Raw genomic sequence first — 17,682 nt, forward strand, 5'->3', positions numbered from 1 at the left:
GGCAGCGGTTTGATAGGAATTTCCTTATCTATCCTTTCCAGAGCTCCTCTGCTTCCATGTGAAATTGGCACGGTAATCTGCTGCGATTTTCCTCCCTCGTTCTTTTACCCGCAATGCTCATGTACTGTAAATAGGAAAGCAGAGAGCAGTCTCCTATGCCCTCTGCAGCCAATGAAATCCTTCCTTGGAGGTTGAAAACAAACAGCCAATGGCCAAGCCCCATACTGACTCGAAAAGTAGCCCCAGTCTGGTGGGAGCAGCGGGAAAGAATCACTTAATCGTTGTTTTTTTTTTTTTCCCCCCCAGAGTCACTTTTGTTCTCATACTCTCTTGTCAAGAGCATTACCATAGTGCAGAGGGGTGGCCACATGTTTTGTTGGTTTGCCAATATGCTTGTCATATTACTGGCAAAAATTATGCAACCTGAGTGACTGAAGCTTTGTACCCAGAGTATCCTCTGCTTCACTTTCCTGTCGCATGCATGGCCACTCATGCGCAAATTAGATTTTTTAAGCCATTTATTCAAGAGTTGGCCTTGACTGTCCGCAATCCAGCACGCAGATGTACCACACGCACTTGGCATTCACACATTCCATCTCGCCTGCACAAGCAGCAACAAAGCATTTGGAGGTACCCCTGTCTATAAAGGTTCAGAGGTGTTATGTGTGCTAACTTTGACAAACGTAAGAGATAAAAATATATTCCTGTACAATAGCTCACTTTTTTTCCCCCAACAGTTACAAAATGCGTCAAAAGTCTTTAAAGGGTGAAAATTGATACGATTCTAAAACATATCCTTCAGTGGAATTTTCTAGTTTGTGTTTGATTTGATAAACACGCAGCAAAACCAAAAATACAGTACTTTTCAGAGACCTAGAGCACCGTGGTGCAGCCCAGTGCATCACACAGCTTTCAGTCTGAGTTAACTGCTGCAGTATATATGAATCCAGTAAGTCAGCGGCTCTGAGAAACAGACTGAAACACAACAGAAGAGTGCCCAAATGACTTTCAGTGCAGTCTTTCCTCACAATTTAGAATCTGCAGAGCGCATGGGGAGATAAGTACCCAGTTATCAATGAATTATGAATTTCTTTTTCAGCGCAGAATAAAAAATCTACTGGTTAAAGCTTAACTATTGACTTAGCATTTCACCTGACTTTTATCAACATGCTGCTTTCTGTCACAGTTCAGTTTCACAACTCTATGTCAACCTTAATTTTTTTAATTACGTCATTTTAATGACAAAAGCACAGTGATGCATTGATAATAACTTTGTTCTTTGCTCTCGCGCAACACAATCAATTTTAAGGTGTGCTGCTGGAGACTTTTAGTTTTTTGATCGTGTGAGTGGAAATTATAAAATATGCTGAGAAGCAAAATTCAGCACATCATGTCAAGCCAAACTTGGCCTCTCCTGCGAGTTATTTATTAAATCTTCTGTCTTATTTGCTCCCTCATTACCTGTATCCATGCCCTCTGGTTGTTTTCCAGTCCCATTTCCACACTCAGGGATTGGCGTCTTCCCCCTTCCCAACCGTGAAAAAAGAGACTGGGAGGTGGGTGAGGGAAAAGAGAGTTTAAGCCGCGATGAGAGTTGAAAGTGAACACCAGAGGGTGGAGCGTCACACTTAACAGCTCCAGCCTCCACCCTCACAGCATGCCCCCCTTTCACATGTGGTCTCCTCGCTGTCTTGCTCTTTCTTTGCACCTTGAGGCTCATGACTCATTGTTGTGCTCTTTGCTGTGAGAGCGTTTCTTAAAAAACAACCCAAAAAAAAAAAAAAAAAAAACAGTTGGTGTTTCTATGTGAGCGTATGCATGTGGGTCATACATTTGTCTGTGTCTGCATGACTGGATCTATGTGAGACCCCCAAACTGCAGCAGTACTTCTACTAAATGCGGCTCTTAAAGATGTGAGTTTCTGCTACGCACAATTTTGGACATGTGTAGGTGTACGCATATAAGATATATTAAAAATGAATACATAAATTACTATAATAAATGACATAAAAAGGCATAATACATCAATAAAATTTCACCACGTATTAATAATATTAATGCCATTGCGACCACAGTACAGCGAACCACTGCCTGTCTGTTATACACAAGTATCACTTAGCACTCTCAAGAAGATTCTGACAAATCAGTAAAGCCCACATAAGCATCGAAACAGGTTTATTTAAGGGATGTAAATCCTCCTTTGGCAGTGTCAAGGTGTTTTAAATGTTAACTCTGAAAGAGTGTTTTAAAAAATGCATCAAAGTTGATGCCATTTCAGAGGTGCTAGCACGTTAATGGAAAGCCTGCTGAAAGAAAAGAGTTCCAAAATATAAATAATGGTGAGTTGAAATGAATGAAATTACATTGTCACTGTTATTGTCGTGAGTGTCAAATCTTTCATTTCATGACTTACTACTTCACCTAGATGAGTTAAGGAAATTCTACATGCCATGATAGGACAAATTTTAATATTAAGAGGAAAGAGAGACACGGTCAGTGCTGGAGATATTCATTCATTCATGTATCTTTTCTATCATTTTTCCGTTCCCAGGGCATGGGGGGTGCTGGAATCAATCCCAGCTCACATTGGTGAGGTTGCCAGTCCATCCCAGGGCCAACATACATAAAATCTCATGACTCTCTCTGTTCTATTTTAAAACAGACAAGTGAACTAACCCCCTCCCCCGCCCCTGCCCCGCCCCCGCCACACACACACACACTCACACACTGAGTGGGTGCTACTGGTACATGAGCCATCGCTTAGTGTAATGCACTCAAGCATTAAAGATCAGATTGTTAACACTATGATCAGGGATTGCATTAGTGGCAGTGGGAACAGCTTGACTGTAATGCTGGAACGGCATAATTGACTTACTCAGCACATACTCCCACACTTGAACACAAGCACACACATTTCCGCCCATGCCATACACACACAAGTGCACACGCACAACTGAAAGTGATTTGTGCATCAATGCACACCTACAACCTATGGTTTACCTCTGCCTCCATTAGCACACCTACATATACTCCCACACAGTTGAAACCCAAAAGCTGATAGGAGTAATTTTAATCAAAGTTAACGCCCACATCCTGTGAATTTAATAATAAGTGAATTAGCAGACTCATTAACCATTGTTTGCTTTACTTTCTTTTTCTTTTTTTGCTCCCTAAGCTTTAAACAACTAAAGCCTCAGGTGGCCCTCTCATCTTCCCCTTTACTCCCACTCTCTTTTAAGACACAACTTCAATTGTTTTTCCTAATGAAGCCAGTTGTATCTTGGGTCATGAATTGTTCACTTCTCAAAACTTGATTCTTTGTGTTTTATGTGTGAGCTACAGGTGTTGAAATTATTTTCATTCATTCATTGTCTACCACTTATCTGTTTTTGGGTCGCAGGGGTGTTGAAGCCAATCTCAGCTCACACAGGGCGAGGGCAGGGACCCCCCGGACAGGTCACCAGTCCGTCGCAGGGCCACCACACAGAGAGAGACAGAGACAAATAACCACTCACACTCAGACCTGCGGAAGATTTAGAGTCCCCAATGCTAGTCTTTGGACTGCGGGAGGAAACAAACCTGGAGGAAACCCACATACAAACTCCACACAGAAAGCCCCCAGGCCCGGGAACCGAACCCTTGACCTTCTTGTTGTGAGGCAACAGCGTTAACCACTATGCCCACATGCTGCTCTTGAAATTATTTAAACATTGAAATTTGTCCCATTTCCCTCTTCCTGAAGGGAGATTTGGACAGAGGAAAGCTGGCAATAGCTACAGTGGTCTCACAGATTGAGCTCATAGGACCCAAACCTCGCCAATGAAATCTGTAAGCACACAGGAGCTGAATGCCAGAAAGTGAGAAAGGATGGTAAGAAACTAGATGAGGATTGCATGCAGCTCGGCCAGTGAACAATGGGTAGAAGAAAACAGGTTGGCTAGAAATGGAAAAGGGATGAGTCAGGTTGGGAGGTTAAGACAGAGGAAATGAGGGAGAGAATGATAGAACAGGAACTAACTGAACAATGGCAGAAAGAGAACAGAGTGAAGACACAATGGGGCCTTGTCCTCTGCAGGTGCAGAGCGCTAAGCCTCAATATAAGTATCACAATGTGTGCGTCTCTACATTGTTGTCTTTGTTTATTTTCTGCCTTTCAAGCCTCCACGTCTTTTAAAGTAGTTATTCAGCTACGACTAGGGCAGAACACTGCCAATGAAATTATCGAAAGAAAAAAAAAATTAAAGAAATATTAAAAATAATCAAGCAATCACATAGGAAAGAACAAGTATCTAAATGTTTTGTTGGAAGCAATTCTGTAGAATTTGCATCATGGTCGTCCATTTATTTTGTGTCTTTGAGAGTAGACTTTGAGAGTAGAGGTTTTGAAGGTGATAATGATGTGAAATTAAGGTTGGCTGCAGATGCTACAGCCTTCTTTGGCAGGAAATAGAGAAACAGTTGCCAGAGGAGGAGAGGTCAGGTACAGTGCAAGCAAGAGATCGGTGAAGAGGACACATAAGCCGTTCATTGGCATGTGAAACTCTGCCAGAGGTTTTCGCTTCAACCTTGTCATTCCTGCAGCCTCGCCAGATTTTAAGGCGCTGGACTGGACTAGAATGGAAAGATATTTTGACTGTATTCAATATTTTTGTGTTTTTTAAATTATATTTTCTTGCTCTTGTGTCTGAAACTGCGCTAACTGTGTGATGATTTCCGCTAAAAATGACTGCTGTTAAATTATATATCTGCTTGTTAAATTATTCACAATCAGCGCTTACTAGTTGGTTTTAATTTTCACTTTTTGCATTATTCACTGGATACATTTCATTCTTGCTTCTTTGGTTGTTAGCTTTGGTTGTTTGTTTTTTGTTTTTTTTTTTGTTGTTGTTGTTGTTGTTGCTTGTTTTGTTTATTCTTAAAAGCAAATGTGTGAGGTGGTTTACCAAAGCAATGCAGCACAAGTCTCTTCTAGAAACCAAGTTAATAGTAGAAACCGAGTTATATTCTATGAAAACATAGAATTGCCAGAATTGCCTCTCGCTGTAAAATAAGGATTGGGAATATTAGTGAAGTTCTATGCTCATATTGACATATAATAACCCAGGTGAAGACAGGAGGGAAAATATGGAAAGAAATATGCAACACTGTGCTCCCTAACCTTGAAATGGCAGTATTGCTTTTGATAAAGGGCTAAAAGCCAAATCATGCTTGATTCATTCATAGGCATTGTGTTTGCTAGCCTAAATGGCTTTACCTGTGTTTTGCATAAGGCTAAGGAGATGAAGGTGTTCCTCGTGAGGAGCTGAAAATATTTAACCCAAATGGAGGTTAATGGTGTGAGAATAGAGAAGGTAGGGTGGTGTGGTGACTGTTGCTTTAGGAATATAGAGGGAGTCCATTGAAGTCAGCTTTGGGGCTGCAAAATATATTTGAATTCTAAGAGCTTGTGTCAGAACTATTTGGTTCAGGAAGAGGCAAGGTATTGATGACTTTTAAATGTGCACTCTATGCTTTTTCCTTTGCACAAATACTCTTTGTACTTAGACCTGCAGCCTCTTCAGCCCGAGCAAGAAATAAAAGTTCAGAAAGTCCTTGCCGGCCTCTGAATGATAACACATGCGCTAAGGTTCTGTATTTGACAATTGAAAATTGCAATTTTCAAACGCTATTCTCTTGATCATTACGAGAGAAAGCTGTGTGGTCTTGAGCCATGCAATCAACACCATTCACCTGCCGGACAGACTGAAGTGGGGCAGCTACTGAAAAGTTAAACATTGTTATTTAGAGAATAAAGGTTGTTCTGCTCACAAACTGTATATCTGAGACTGACGATGTATTCAGCATCACTTCATTGCTATGTCATTATTTTATTGAAGTGAATTACCATTTGGTTGAATTTCATATGCCGTCGAGGATAAATTTGTTAAAAATGACTAAGTTGCTACACAGCCTTTACTGCTTACTTGAGCACAAACAGTTTTATCGTCAAAGTTAGTGGTGTATGGCTGTCGTGCACAACAATTATATTAACTGTGAAACATTAGTAGCCTGATGTTTCAAAGACAAAATCCAAAGGCTAATGTTAGATATGGATAAATGACACCTTGTAAAGTAAGGATTAACTTTGTTTCAGCATGTATTGACAAACGTTTAATGTCTGTATGTAACTATAAGCTGTAGCTCATTTACACAAGAACACACAAAAACAAGAATGGGGTTTTTAGTCCATAATACCAAATTTTCTTTACAATGGCTTGAGCATCTTTATCTCTTTGTTGTGCTATGTTCTGCATGGGCTGAAGCCTTTGTAGACTGTGCCCCTGTGTGGTAGCTCAGACTTCACAGTCTTTGGGATGCAGGGAGCCATGTGCTCTATATTTATCTAGCTCTATGATTTATTAATAGTCTCCCAAGTATGCACAGTCCTAAAAATATAGTGGAAGAGCAGCGCAGCACATGCAGCATCTAGCCTGGAAGGGAGCATGTTCAGGCTGAGGTGAATTCTGTTAACTCAGCAGCTTTCCGCTGTACAAACATGCACATTCGGGATTATCCCGGGAATACGGTTACAACGGTATGCAAAATACTCTGACTCAGCAAAAGAGTGAGCCAGTCATCCTATACATTGACAACACAATTCAGCATGTTGAATATGTTGAAACGGAGATATCTGCTTCTGAGTGGAGAGTTTCATTATTGAATGGAGCTATTAGCATGTGTAATCTTATCTCTTTTTTCCTGTCTCTAGTATGAATACTTCAATGCGGTGCTGATCAATGAAGTGGATGAGGCGGGGAAAAGTGTAGAGCTCGGCGGAGAATTCATCTTGCAGCCCAATGACCACTTTAACAACCTGTCGGTCAACCTCAGCCTCAGCGTGGTCCAAGTACCCACCAACATGTACAACAAAGGTGCCAAACAACTGTACTGAAAACAGGTTTAACACCATCATCATAAAAAATTGCATGTCCATCTCAGCTTTTGTTCTCTAAAGTGGATAATTGAAACCTGGTCTAGGAATGGACGAAAACCTGATACTAAAGTTTGTAGGCATGCTGGTGTGCTTGGTCTGAGCTTGAAAGAGGATTTGAGATCATTAACTGTAACTCTTTGGATCATCTCTACCACACACTGACTTAATTAGCAGTTATATAATCAGACTTTCTGCTAATTTACCATCCATCCAAGTCCAACCAATGAAGTCATGGCCTTGTACAATGCTCAGTGGACAGAGTGAATGTCATGTCGGCTTAACACGGCCGCCACAGGCAAAGAAATTGCATGGAGAGAGTAAGTGAGGGAAAAAAAGTAGGTTAAGTCAGACTGATGAAAGGTCTGAGCAACAGATTAATTACAGCTAGGTAGAAAAAGAAGAGAGAGTAAATGAGAGTGACAGGAGGAGACTGAATGAAATGGAAAGGAATTGAATGAGTGCGCCGAGAGTGAGGTTGGCAGGCAGGCAGGCAAACCCATACAGGGAAAGGAAGAGTAATTCTGATTTGATTCACAGGCAAATGAGTGGAGCACACACACACACATACACACACTTTAAAGAGTTTTAGATCTGCAGGCTTTGTTCAGCGGCAGCGATAACATGGATGTATTGGCTGAGACTACAGGACCTTGTTGGCGGGCAAATTCTGACTGCTCTGCAAAGAGCCTGTGAGGCTTTGCTTGAGGCAAGGAAAGGAAACGGTTTTTGAATGATTCTTTAGAACATTTGAAAACATCCATGCTTAAATTGTTCCCCTTTTCTCAGTCTGAAAAATAGCACTGCAGTCAAAAACACATGTCCTATTAGCGTGGGTGTTTTTGTTCAGATGAGGGTGAGAAGGTGAGAGTCAATTTGGACCAATCCATACTGTACATATAAGGACAAAAGAGAAAGCTAATAGAATTTAACTCTCATCATGTTAGCAAGCAGCTGGACTGCTCCATTACTGTCTGAAGAATAATCTACAAATTATTTGCACAATTTGTCTGCTTAGCTGATATAATGAGTCGTTTTTTTATGTATTTTTTTTTTTTTTTTTTTTTGTGCAATGTTAAACATCATCAACTGTCATCCATCACAACCAAAACAGCGCTTTAAGACACACATTTACAGCAAGTTGACACTCTCTAATTTTCATATATTTATATTCATACTGTCTGAGAGGTACATACACATATCCATTGTCTCTCAGCTCTCTCTACTATATTCCTCCCTTGTCTTCTTAAAACCTCTCTTATTCATTGTAAGTAACCTAATAAAGGGAAGTTGATTCAGCTCAGATGGGTACCTACACAAAGCTACTTTTTAATCTGAGTACACGGGCAAGTGTGGATATCGAATCATGGGAGCTTCTTTGATCAGATTGAATTAAGGAGTGCATTAGTTGAGATGAAATGTTAAATTGCAGTTTAGGGGGAAAGTAGAGTCCATAAATCTTCAAATCATCAAGACGAGTTCAGATTGTAATAGACGGCCAAACTGCTCCAGAGGTGACTGTATTGTTGTGTAAATGGTGCCTGGATGAAGTCCAGCTTCCTCTACGCTCCACTCCATAGTGGTTAGGTGTTTACTATCAAGAGAGGGCTTTAGTGTGCTAACTTCCAGAAGACTAATTCAATCATGGACTATTGGTGTGACTGTGCCAGCAGAACAATATTGCCTGCATAGGATATGATGGGAAATCTGCTATCTGCTTCTTCTTTTTTTTTCTGTTCATTAAGGTGCTTGTCTGTCTGTTTGTTTGTCTCTCTCTCTCTCTCTGTCTGCCTTCCTGCCTTTTCAAATATCTGTTTCTAAAAGCTTTTGTGTATCTGTGTCACTGTATGATTGTGTCTGTGCGTCTGCTTATCCTCCTCTGCTTTCATTTTCCCCTCTCTGCTTCTGAACCAAGCAAAATTTTGGTAGTAAGTAGCTTTAATAAGCATGGCTGTCTGGTTTCAGCCCGTTATACTTATTACCACACTGAAAAACTGTAGAAAGATAAAATAATTGGCTATGCCTAACTGAATTTTATGATCAATTTTGGCACAATGATTAAACAGAAAAAAAGCTATAGATATGAGTTTAGGGTACATGCAGTGATACAAAAAGAAAATAAATAAAAGTGATTTGTTTCCAAAAGAAAGTAAAATGGTAAAAATGAACTTAGTTTGTCATGTCCTTGCTTTCGTACCTTTAATTTTATCTACAAAAAGGATTTCCCCAAACATTTGAATGAAATCCAATCGGAAATTGCAATATCACAGAAAAATTGACAAATTTTCCCCATCCATTTTGAGAAGAATAGCAATTAGATCATTTTGAGTTCTGAGTTTATAGAAAGTAAATGTAATATGGCTCTTTCGCTTGGTAGTTGACAACCTGCTGTTAATATTTCAATTGAAATAAACATAATTAATTCTATTATAGTTGAACACATTGGAATGAGCTATGATCAGTAACCGCCCTCCATGTATCCCAATGTGAACTACACCCAATTGTGTGGCTTATCTGTGGATGTTCTTGACTCCTCCCCATGTCTGTGTCTTATTTTTATTTATTTTTTTTATCCCTGTTTGTTCATTAGATTCTGCAATCGTCAACGGCGTGTACTGGTCCGAGGCCTTGAATAAAGTCTTTGTGGATAACTTTGAGAGAGACCCGTCACTCATATGGCAGTACTTTGGCAGTGCCAAGGGTTTTTTCAGGCAATACCCAGGTAGGTGAATGTGTGCGTCAGTATGTTCTTTTTCCTTCTTTTATTTCTCCACTTTTTCATGTAATAGCAAAATGGTGTTTGAAGGGAAACTGTGTGTGTGTTTGTAATTAAGTTGGTGTTCCCCTAAAGCAGAGGGTTGTGTTGGAATCTGCACTGACTGACAGCTAGACAGTGGGAAGCTAGCAGGGTGAAGGAAATGCTGCAGTCGCATTTTTGTCTGAGCTTTGAGCCAATATAAATATTCTTCAGTTGTATTTAATAGCCGAAATCTCCAATCACGTTCTGAATTGTCCCTGTAAACTAAAACTAAAACCTGGAGGGGGTCAAAGAACAGCTCATATACTCATCTCTCTCTCTCTCTTTTTTTTTTTTTTTTTTTGATCTTACCAAGATAATAGTTTGTTTTTCGTCCATGCAAAGCTTTATTGCCATTCATCCTTTATTTTTTTCTCTCTCTCTTAATGTTTTATAAGGAATCAAATGGAAACCAGATGAACATGGGGTCATAGCTTTTGACTGTCGTAACCGGAAATGGTACATCCAGGCAGCCACCTCACCGAAAGATGTGGTGATCCTGGTGGATGTTAGTGGCAGCATGAAAGGCCTCAGGCTGACCATTGCCAGACAGACCGTCTCCTCCATACTGGACACTCTTGGAGATGATGATTTCTTCAACATCATTGCTGTGAGTCCAGATATATGTGCACATCTGTTAGGGCAGCACATAAACTATTTAAACTATGTTTTTCGACTCACATGGACACACACGCACAAAAACACATATTACACAGACCCCCACCCTCTCCTCCTCAGATCAGAGGAAATGCTAGAACGAATCCGCTTTCTCTTCTGTCACGCTCACAACCAATTAGCAGTCAGCTGAAAGAAGATTTGAATTGCAAAAGAGACAGTTGTGATTGGAACCCGCCCCAGGCACCCAAACCATTGTTATCGCATCTCAGTCTGATGAAACCCGTGTATGTGCGTGTGTGTGTTTAGTGTGTGTGAGATGAAGCAATTTCACATGTGTGTGTCTGATGCTATTTCCCATCAGAATGTAGCGAGTCACTTTGCCAGCCCCCATTCTCTTTCTCCAACAGAACAAAGTCTTCATTATCACTTTATATCCTAATCATGTTATTTTGAAAATTATTCTTTTGAAAATAGAGAAAAAGAGGATTAGGACAATCAGGCAGAAACATATTGTTATGCCCAAACTCTTTAAAGGGATGTGTCTTTTTCACTCGTCTGTTTCTTCTTTGGTCTTTTTATTTGTGCTTCTTTTACAATATTACCCCAAGAGACCCACAGGGAGTGTCAAAGTTGTGGATTTTGTATCTGCAGTGAGTTTTTTTTTTTTTGTTTTTTTTTTCATGCTGGGACACACACGCACACACAGAGATGACAGACAGAGAGATGAGAGACAGATGTATGTACCTAGAGAGATTGGGGGAAAATTGCTGGCTGTTGAAGACCCCACTTCCATTCTCTTCCTTGGCCTTTGAAGTTTTATCCGTACTCGTGCAATAAATGATGAGTATTATCACAGAAAGACAGGCACTGAGTACCCTGTGTACTATACAGTGCAGTGTGTCCATACGTGTATGTACTTTTCATCAAGATGAGTGAACATCGCCATGTTTTTGTATTCATCACAATTCTATATATGCACCACATTTACAGTCGTTACTATTGTATCAATTATTCATTTTGTTTTATTACAGTACAATGAGGAACTGCATTATGTGGAGCCGTGCCTGAATGGGACTCTGGTCCAAGCAGACGTCACCAACAAAGATGTGAGTCTCTATTTCGCTGTCTGCCATTGTTTTCTTTGTCCTCTAGACATTTGGGAATTATTGACGAGTTTTTGTCACTCTCTCTCGCTCTCTCTGAGGATCAGGGTTGATAGAAGAATACATTAAAAGAATTCATTTGTGGTGATAAACAAGAGTAAACAGAAATCATTTTTATTAATTTAACCACATTGGCACGTGTCGTTGGGTGAGATCAAACGTTGATGTGTTGGAAACAGGGAGAAATGGGCAAGTGTAAGAGCTGGAATAATTAGATGAGGTTGGAGCAAAACTGCAGTACCTGGTGGTGCACAGAAATTAAAGTGTCCAAACGACCCTACCATTCATGTGGCTTTTACTTTGGCTACCAACTTAAAGATTATTGCATAGCAAGTAAACCACTTCATGGAAACTATTTACCAGTGGCAGTGGCTTCTGATCTAATGTGTTTCCTGACCTACGTACATTTTTTGCTTTATGTGATGTAACTTGAAGCTGCATTGGTTGAGGCTGATATTGCGACTTTGATAGTGCTCTAGAAATTGTGATATATTAGTAAAAAAAAAAAAAAAAAAATGTAAACCTGCTTGAACTCTGTGGCTCACTCTTCATTCTTCTTGAAGCTGGCCTCTCTATTGTACGGTAGCTGCTATCAGCATGACACACATGAATCTCCAACCTAAGTGCTACTGTTGGTGACACTTTTTGACAAAGGACACGAATATATATTAAGAATCAGAGACAAATCAGGCAATTTTCCTTTAAATTGTCCACCATAAGTCTGACATTGATACAGGAGTGTGTTGCTAAATTGGTGTAGTATTCTTTAAAATATATAGCTTAGATTATTCCTGCAAATATGGATAAATGTTTCCACATAATGCACTTTTGGGAGTATTTGCACATTTGACTGTGTTGTGGTTTGGGGACTGTTCATGAAAGGAATTTTATTAAGATGGCAGATGAGATAATCCTTGCCTCCTCCCAACCATAGCATGAATTCCTCGCTCAACTCAGAATATTTGCTCCTCTGTGTTGTCTATATTATTGCCTGCATCTCCAGGTGTCAACTATAATCCATCTTACCCAAGTTTTTAAATTCCATTTAAAAATTCAATTTCCAAACGATTGGTTGAGGGAGGATCATTGAAACACAGCTGTTTAACAGCAAACGCACGGGCCACTTTACAAGTGCTGTGGAATTATGTGTGCCTGTTCACATCTGTGGATTTGTGCCTCTCGGTGTACAATTTTCTGTTTACTTCTTAACGAATGTACACTTATGCATATGGATCATCATTTTGCATTTAACTGCAAATGGTAGCTTAATGTAGTGTGAGTCAGCCAGCTAAAAGGGGATGGCTGTGCTAGTAGATAACACTAATGTCTTCTACTTCAGCTGGGGGCAGGTAGCTACAGTCACACTTGAGACTTGAAATTTTACTCATCTGTCTTTCCAAAATCTGTTATTTCTTACCCAGACCTCAACAGGGTCATAAATAGCTGTACTCAAGGCAGTTAGTTCTTCCAGCAAAAGGTGAAATAACATCATGGTTAGAAAGGTTTTTTTTTGGGCATGTTTCCACTTTCATATGCTGAAATAAATTCTAGCAGAACGTTAAACGTATCGGCTTGATATCAGACTTGGGCAAGCATTACTTGTTAATCTACAGTTGAAATGAGCTTTCCCTATTCATATGAACACGGTGTTAGTTACTTTTTTCTCAGTAAAATCAAAGATTTTTCTGCCTGTTTATTCAAAACTGCTCCAGCCTTCTTGTTGAGATAAATAACTTGCCACAAAAATCAAAAGCTCAGACTTCAGCAAACCTGCTGTACTTTTAGATGTTTTTTTTGCTCATTCCGTATTATGTTCCTGTAGCCAGGCTTCTTCGAGCTTACCGCTGTGATCGTTTTCAAGTATTAAAGGGTGTCTGTGGCTTTGAAGGGTTTGATACCTGATGCCCTGTACATTTCAGGGCATGGTGGTGCAGAGAAAGATGTTGGGCATTTTCAGATATGCATGCGCAAGTGGACACACACACACACACACACACACACGCACACTGTCAGCCACTTTGGTAAACTGCTGCAGAAGGAATTGAACATAGCCTGCTGTGCTGAAACGAATCACTTTGATATTAACTCGCATACACTCATACAGACACACATACACACACAACAGGTAAGATTTCCTGTGCTCTAGGGTATAGCATTTTGTTGGAAGATATCAGCCCTCTTTTATCCACATCATTGGAAAGGTTATTTTTGCCACATGTGGACATCAGTGATCCCAGAGGTTGTTTTTGTTTGTTGCTGCTGCTTGTGTGTACATGTGTTATATGTGCGTGCTTTGTACCCAGGTGACCCAGGCTTAATATGGCCTTATACTATTTGAGCCACCTGCAGTCTTTTGAGACACTCCTCAGCCATTTGTGAAAAGAGGAGAAGACTGAAGGAGATGAATGGAGAGGACGCAAAAGGAAGGGAAAAGAAAGGGGGCTGATGTGGATAATTATGTAGGTGTGGGTCTAGATCCTAAAAACTGGGAGATAAACTTTTTATCTAGAAGTTTGTGTGAGGTGGTTGTTTGTTTCTAGAGCTGGAAATGTTTTTTAGATAGAGGATAGAGTGAACAAAAAAAATGTCCCAAATGCCAGCATCTGAATCTAAATAGCTGTAGAAAGGCTGAACTGGGTAATAACCCGTGTCTGCGTCGTGGATGTGTCCGTGTACGGGGGTATACCATCTGGCTGTTAAATAATGACACATACTCGCAAGACCTGTTTGGTTGTTGACAACATTAAACTCATCATTAATTGCCAGAGAGATAATGCGATAGGTGTAATTATGTGGTATAATTACACCTATCACGCATACATGCAGACGTATTCACAACAGATTGAATGGTTGTCGTTTGAAAGGAGATAGAGGAAAATCTGGTCATATTAGTCAGGATGTTTTCAGCCAAGGATAATGGCCGCAGATTGCAAAAAAAAAAAACAAAAAACAAAAACAGGCTCAGAACCGTGTTAAATAGTCCATTGGACTAGATTTAGGTTCAGACAAAAATTACGACAAATCATGTTCAATCAAATATTATGTTTATTTGTTCCAAAAGATGAAATCAGTATCTTTGCATTTTATCAATTGGCTCTTTGTCTTGATTATTTTATTTTTTATTTTTATTTTTAGATATATTTTTTAATAAAATCAATAATGATCTGTAATCCTGTCACCTGTCAAGATATGTTCTCTCTCCATGTTCATAGTGGCTTCTCATTAAACTTTATTTTCCCAGCATTTCCGGGAGCACCTCGACAAGCTGTTTGCTCAAGGCATTGGTATGTTAGACATAGCCCTGACTGAGGCCTTCAATCTTCTCAGTGACGTAAGTAACACACCGTGCATGATCACCCACACACATATATGCACACAGAAAATAAACAGGGCCATGCACAAGATTAATTAGTGCACTGCAAAAACAGAGTAAACAAGACACTTAATGATTTAGGTTACTGGTTCGACATCGCTTCATTGTGGACAAGCAATTTATCAAACACCTAAACACACTGTCACATGCATTTACTGTTCTTTTGGAATTGCTCATATTTTAATGTTTAAAGATACAGTTTAGTGACAAATGTCTCCTCTCTGATTAATAACACTCTGAATCTTCAGGTAGCAGTCCCAGTAGTTTGTGTGCATGTGTGTGCACAAGATGCATATTATTATTATTCCACCAGACTTCAAAACAATGACTTTCCTTAAACACAGAAGTTAACTGTCTGTATCTCTGTCTCCAGTTCAATGAGACTGGGAGGGGAAGTGAATGTAGCCAAGCTATTATGTTGGTGACTGATGGCGCAGTGGACACATATGACACCATCTTTGCCAAGTACAACTGGCCGGAGAGGAAGGTAATGTTTAAAATCCAGAAGCACACAGGGCAGTTGCTGAGCTCAGTTTACAATTTCTTGTGTTCATAACATCATGGACCTAAGAAGATTATTCCAATGAAGCACTGGGCCGCTTCTGGGGCTCTGAATGACTTTTTAAACTTTTTAAATTACAGACTTTTTACTGTAATGAATAGTCTGTCGGAAAATGTGGAATCAGCAAGTTGAGCCATTTGACGCATTGATAAAGGAATTATTTCTAAGGTCGACTGTTGCATAGCCAGCATTGGCATTATGATGTCTTCACTTAGCAACATTAGCAGGAGCTTCAGCCATTATTGCCTTTACAAGAGGCTATATGTCTTCAGGACAGCGGTAATTCTTCAGGGCAGACTGGACACAGTAGTGACAGTGAAAAGTGAAGGGACCGTCTGTATGGGCTGGGGGTAGCTGTCACCATGCTGAATTCAGTGTATGGGAAAAGATGATAGCAATATAAGCAAAAGAAGCAAGGTATTTTTCACTGCTGGAGGCACATCTGAGGAAGTAAAGGCAGAAAGTTTAATGGTGAATTCCCAGCGTTTGTCCTGGTGAACATCTGTTCATGCTAATTCTGGTTATGTAGCAGTAACTACAAAGGGATACCAGTGAATCTATTAAAATAAGTTTCAAATGCCGCCAATATTCCTATACAGATATGTTGCTACTGTGTCGTATTTCAGAGCATGTTTTGGCCAACTCTTTGGCTGAGTTGTTTGATAGAGTTTTTGACAGCCAGAGGGTTTTGAGCAGGCCCAGTATGGGGTCCGTTCAGAGGGCTTTAAAACAGTGTAAGTGTGGCCCTGTGTCTGAGGTCTGAGTCGTCTCTCTGCTGTCCTGAAAGGTAATTGTGGTGCTTTTCTGACAGGCTATGAAATGAAATAGGATGGGAGAGGAATAGATGGAGGGGAAGAAAAAGGCTCATTCTTCGGTCATTTTGTTCTGTAAAAGAAAGCCCACAGGGTCCTCAGGAGGATAGAAGTACCGAAGGCTGGATGTCACATGCATGCACAGATACACACATATACATGCATGTTGTACAAACTTTCATTGCCTCAGGTAACAGTCTTGGCAAGAAATGCTCTTGCACAGAATATGAATGTGAAATATTTGTGTGCATCCGGGAGTCGGTTTTGGACCGGCATTTGGCAGCTGGTGGGCAGCACAGCAGAATATTGGTTAGCGCTGTCGCCCCACAACAAGAAGCCTGCGGGTTCGATTCCCAGGCATGAGGCTTTTCTGTGCGGAGTTTGCATGTTCTCCCCGTGTCTGCGTGGGTTTCCTCTGGGTAGTCCAGCTTCCTCCCACCGTCCAAAGACATCATGTTTGGGTTAAATGATGACTCTAAATTGTCTGAGTGTGAGTGTGAGTGGTCTGTCTCTGTGTGTTGACCATGTCATGGACTGGTGACTTGTCCAGGGTGTACTCCAAACTCGCCCAATGTGAAATGAGATTGGCACCAGCACGCCCTGTGACCCAGAAACGGATAAGTGGTAGAAGATGAATGAATGAAATTTGGTTGCCGAGTGTTAGAACACACCATTAGTCAATTTGCCTTTGAAGTCTGTTTGTGGATATCTTTATGCATTAAAATAATGCAGTAATAATTTCCCAAATGTACTTATATTCCCATGTGTTTGTGTGTATCAGCGATGGGTGCACCTCTCCTCCTGAAACACCCTGCCTCAAGGCTGTACAACAGTGACAAGGCTGCTAGATACTTCCATTTAGAAGGAGCTCTGCTGATAATAGAAGTCTTCAGTATCTGTCACACTCCTGTCGCTCGCTCTCTCTCTCTTGCTCGACTCTCTCTCCCGCCACTGCTGGTTTTTAATGCCCTTTTTCCAACCAGCCTTACAGCTTCATCATTGTACAGCATTACACTGACTATACTGGCATCTACAAGAATGTCTGTACGCAGATAGTTTTTCTTCCAAACAGCTGTAGAGAAAAGATCACGTGATCATAAAGAACACGTCGCCTTAAAAAAAAAAAAAAAACGCTATCTACTGATAAAAAGTGATGAAGATGATGAAAAGAAAAACAGTGACTTCAGACACATTCTCTAATGAGTTTTTCTCAAAATTACTGTGATAGTTTTCAGATAGCAGCTTTTTGTAGATGAAGATTTTTTTTTTAAGTCTTTTACTCCTTGAGCCATGACCTCGAAAACCATACGTACCTAAAACACGCAATCTAAACGTGCAATTTTGTACTCATTACAAACCATTGTGGTGGTTTGTTTAAGAGTGTAAC

General features: G+C 40.2%; 1 protein-coding gene across 1 annotated transcript in view; it reads left to right on the forward strand.

Annotated features, from left to right (window-relative positions):
* The window catches only part of LOC115045668 (voltage-dependent calcium channel subunit alpha-2/delta-3-like), a 112,209-nt gene that overhangs the window by 48,935 nt on the left and 45,592 nt on the right, over positions 1 to 17,682 (forward strand). The window contains exons 9-14 of the mRNA XM_029505454.1: positions 6,749 to 6,911; positions 9,561 to 9,692; positions 10,166 to 10,377; positions 11,417 to 11,491; positions 14,790 to 14,879; positions 15,295 to 15,408. Coding sequence (XP_029361314.1) covers positions 6,749 to 6,911; positions 9,561 to 9,692; positions 10,166 to 10,377; positions 11,417 to 11,491; positions 14,790 to 14,879; positions 15,295 to 15,408 — 786 coding nt within the window. The remainder of the gene's footprint in view (positions 1 to 6,748; positions 6,912 to 9,560; positions 9,693 to 10,165; positions 10,378 to 11,416; positions 11,492 to 14,789; positions 14,880 to 15,294; positions 15,409 to 17,682) is intronic.

The sequence above is a fragment of the Echeneis naucrates genome, chromosome 7 (assembly GCF_900963305.1).
Source record: "Echeneis naucrates chromosome 7, fEcheNa1.1, whole genome shotgun sequence".
NCBI lineage: Eukaryota > Metazoa > Chordata > Actinopteri > Carangiformes > Echeneidae > Echeneis > Echeneis naucrates.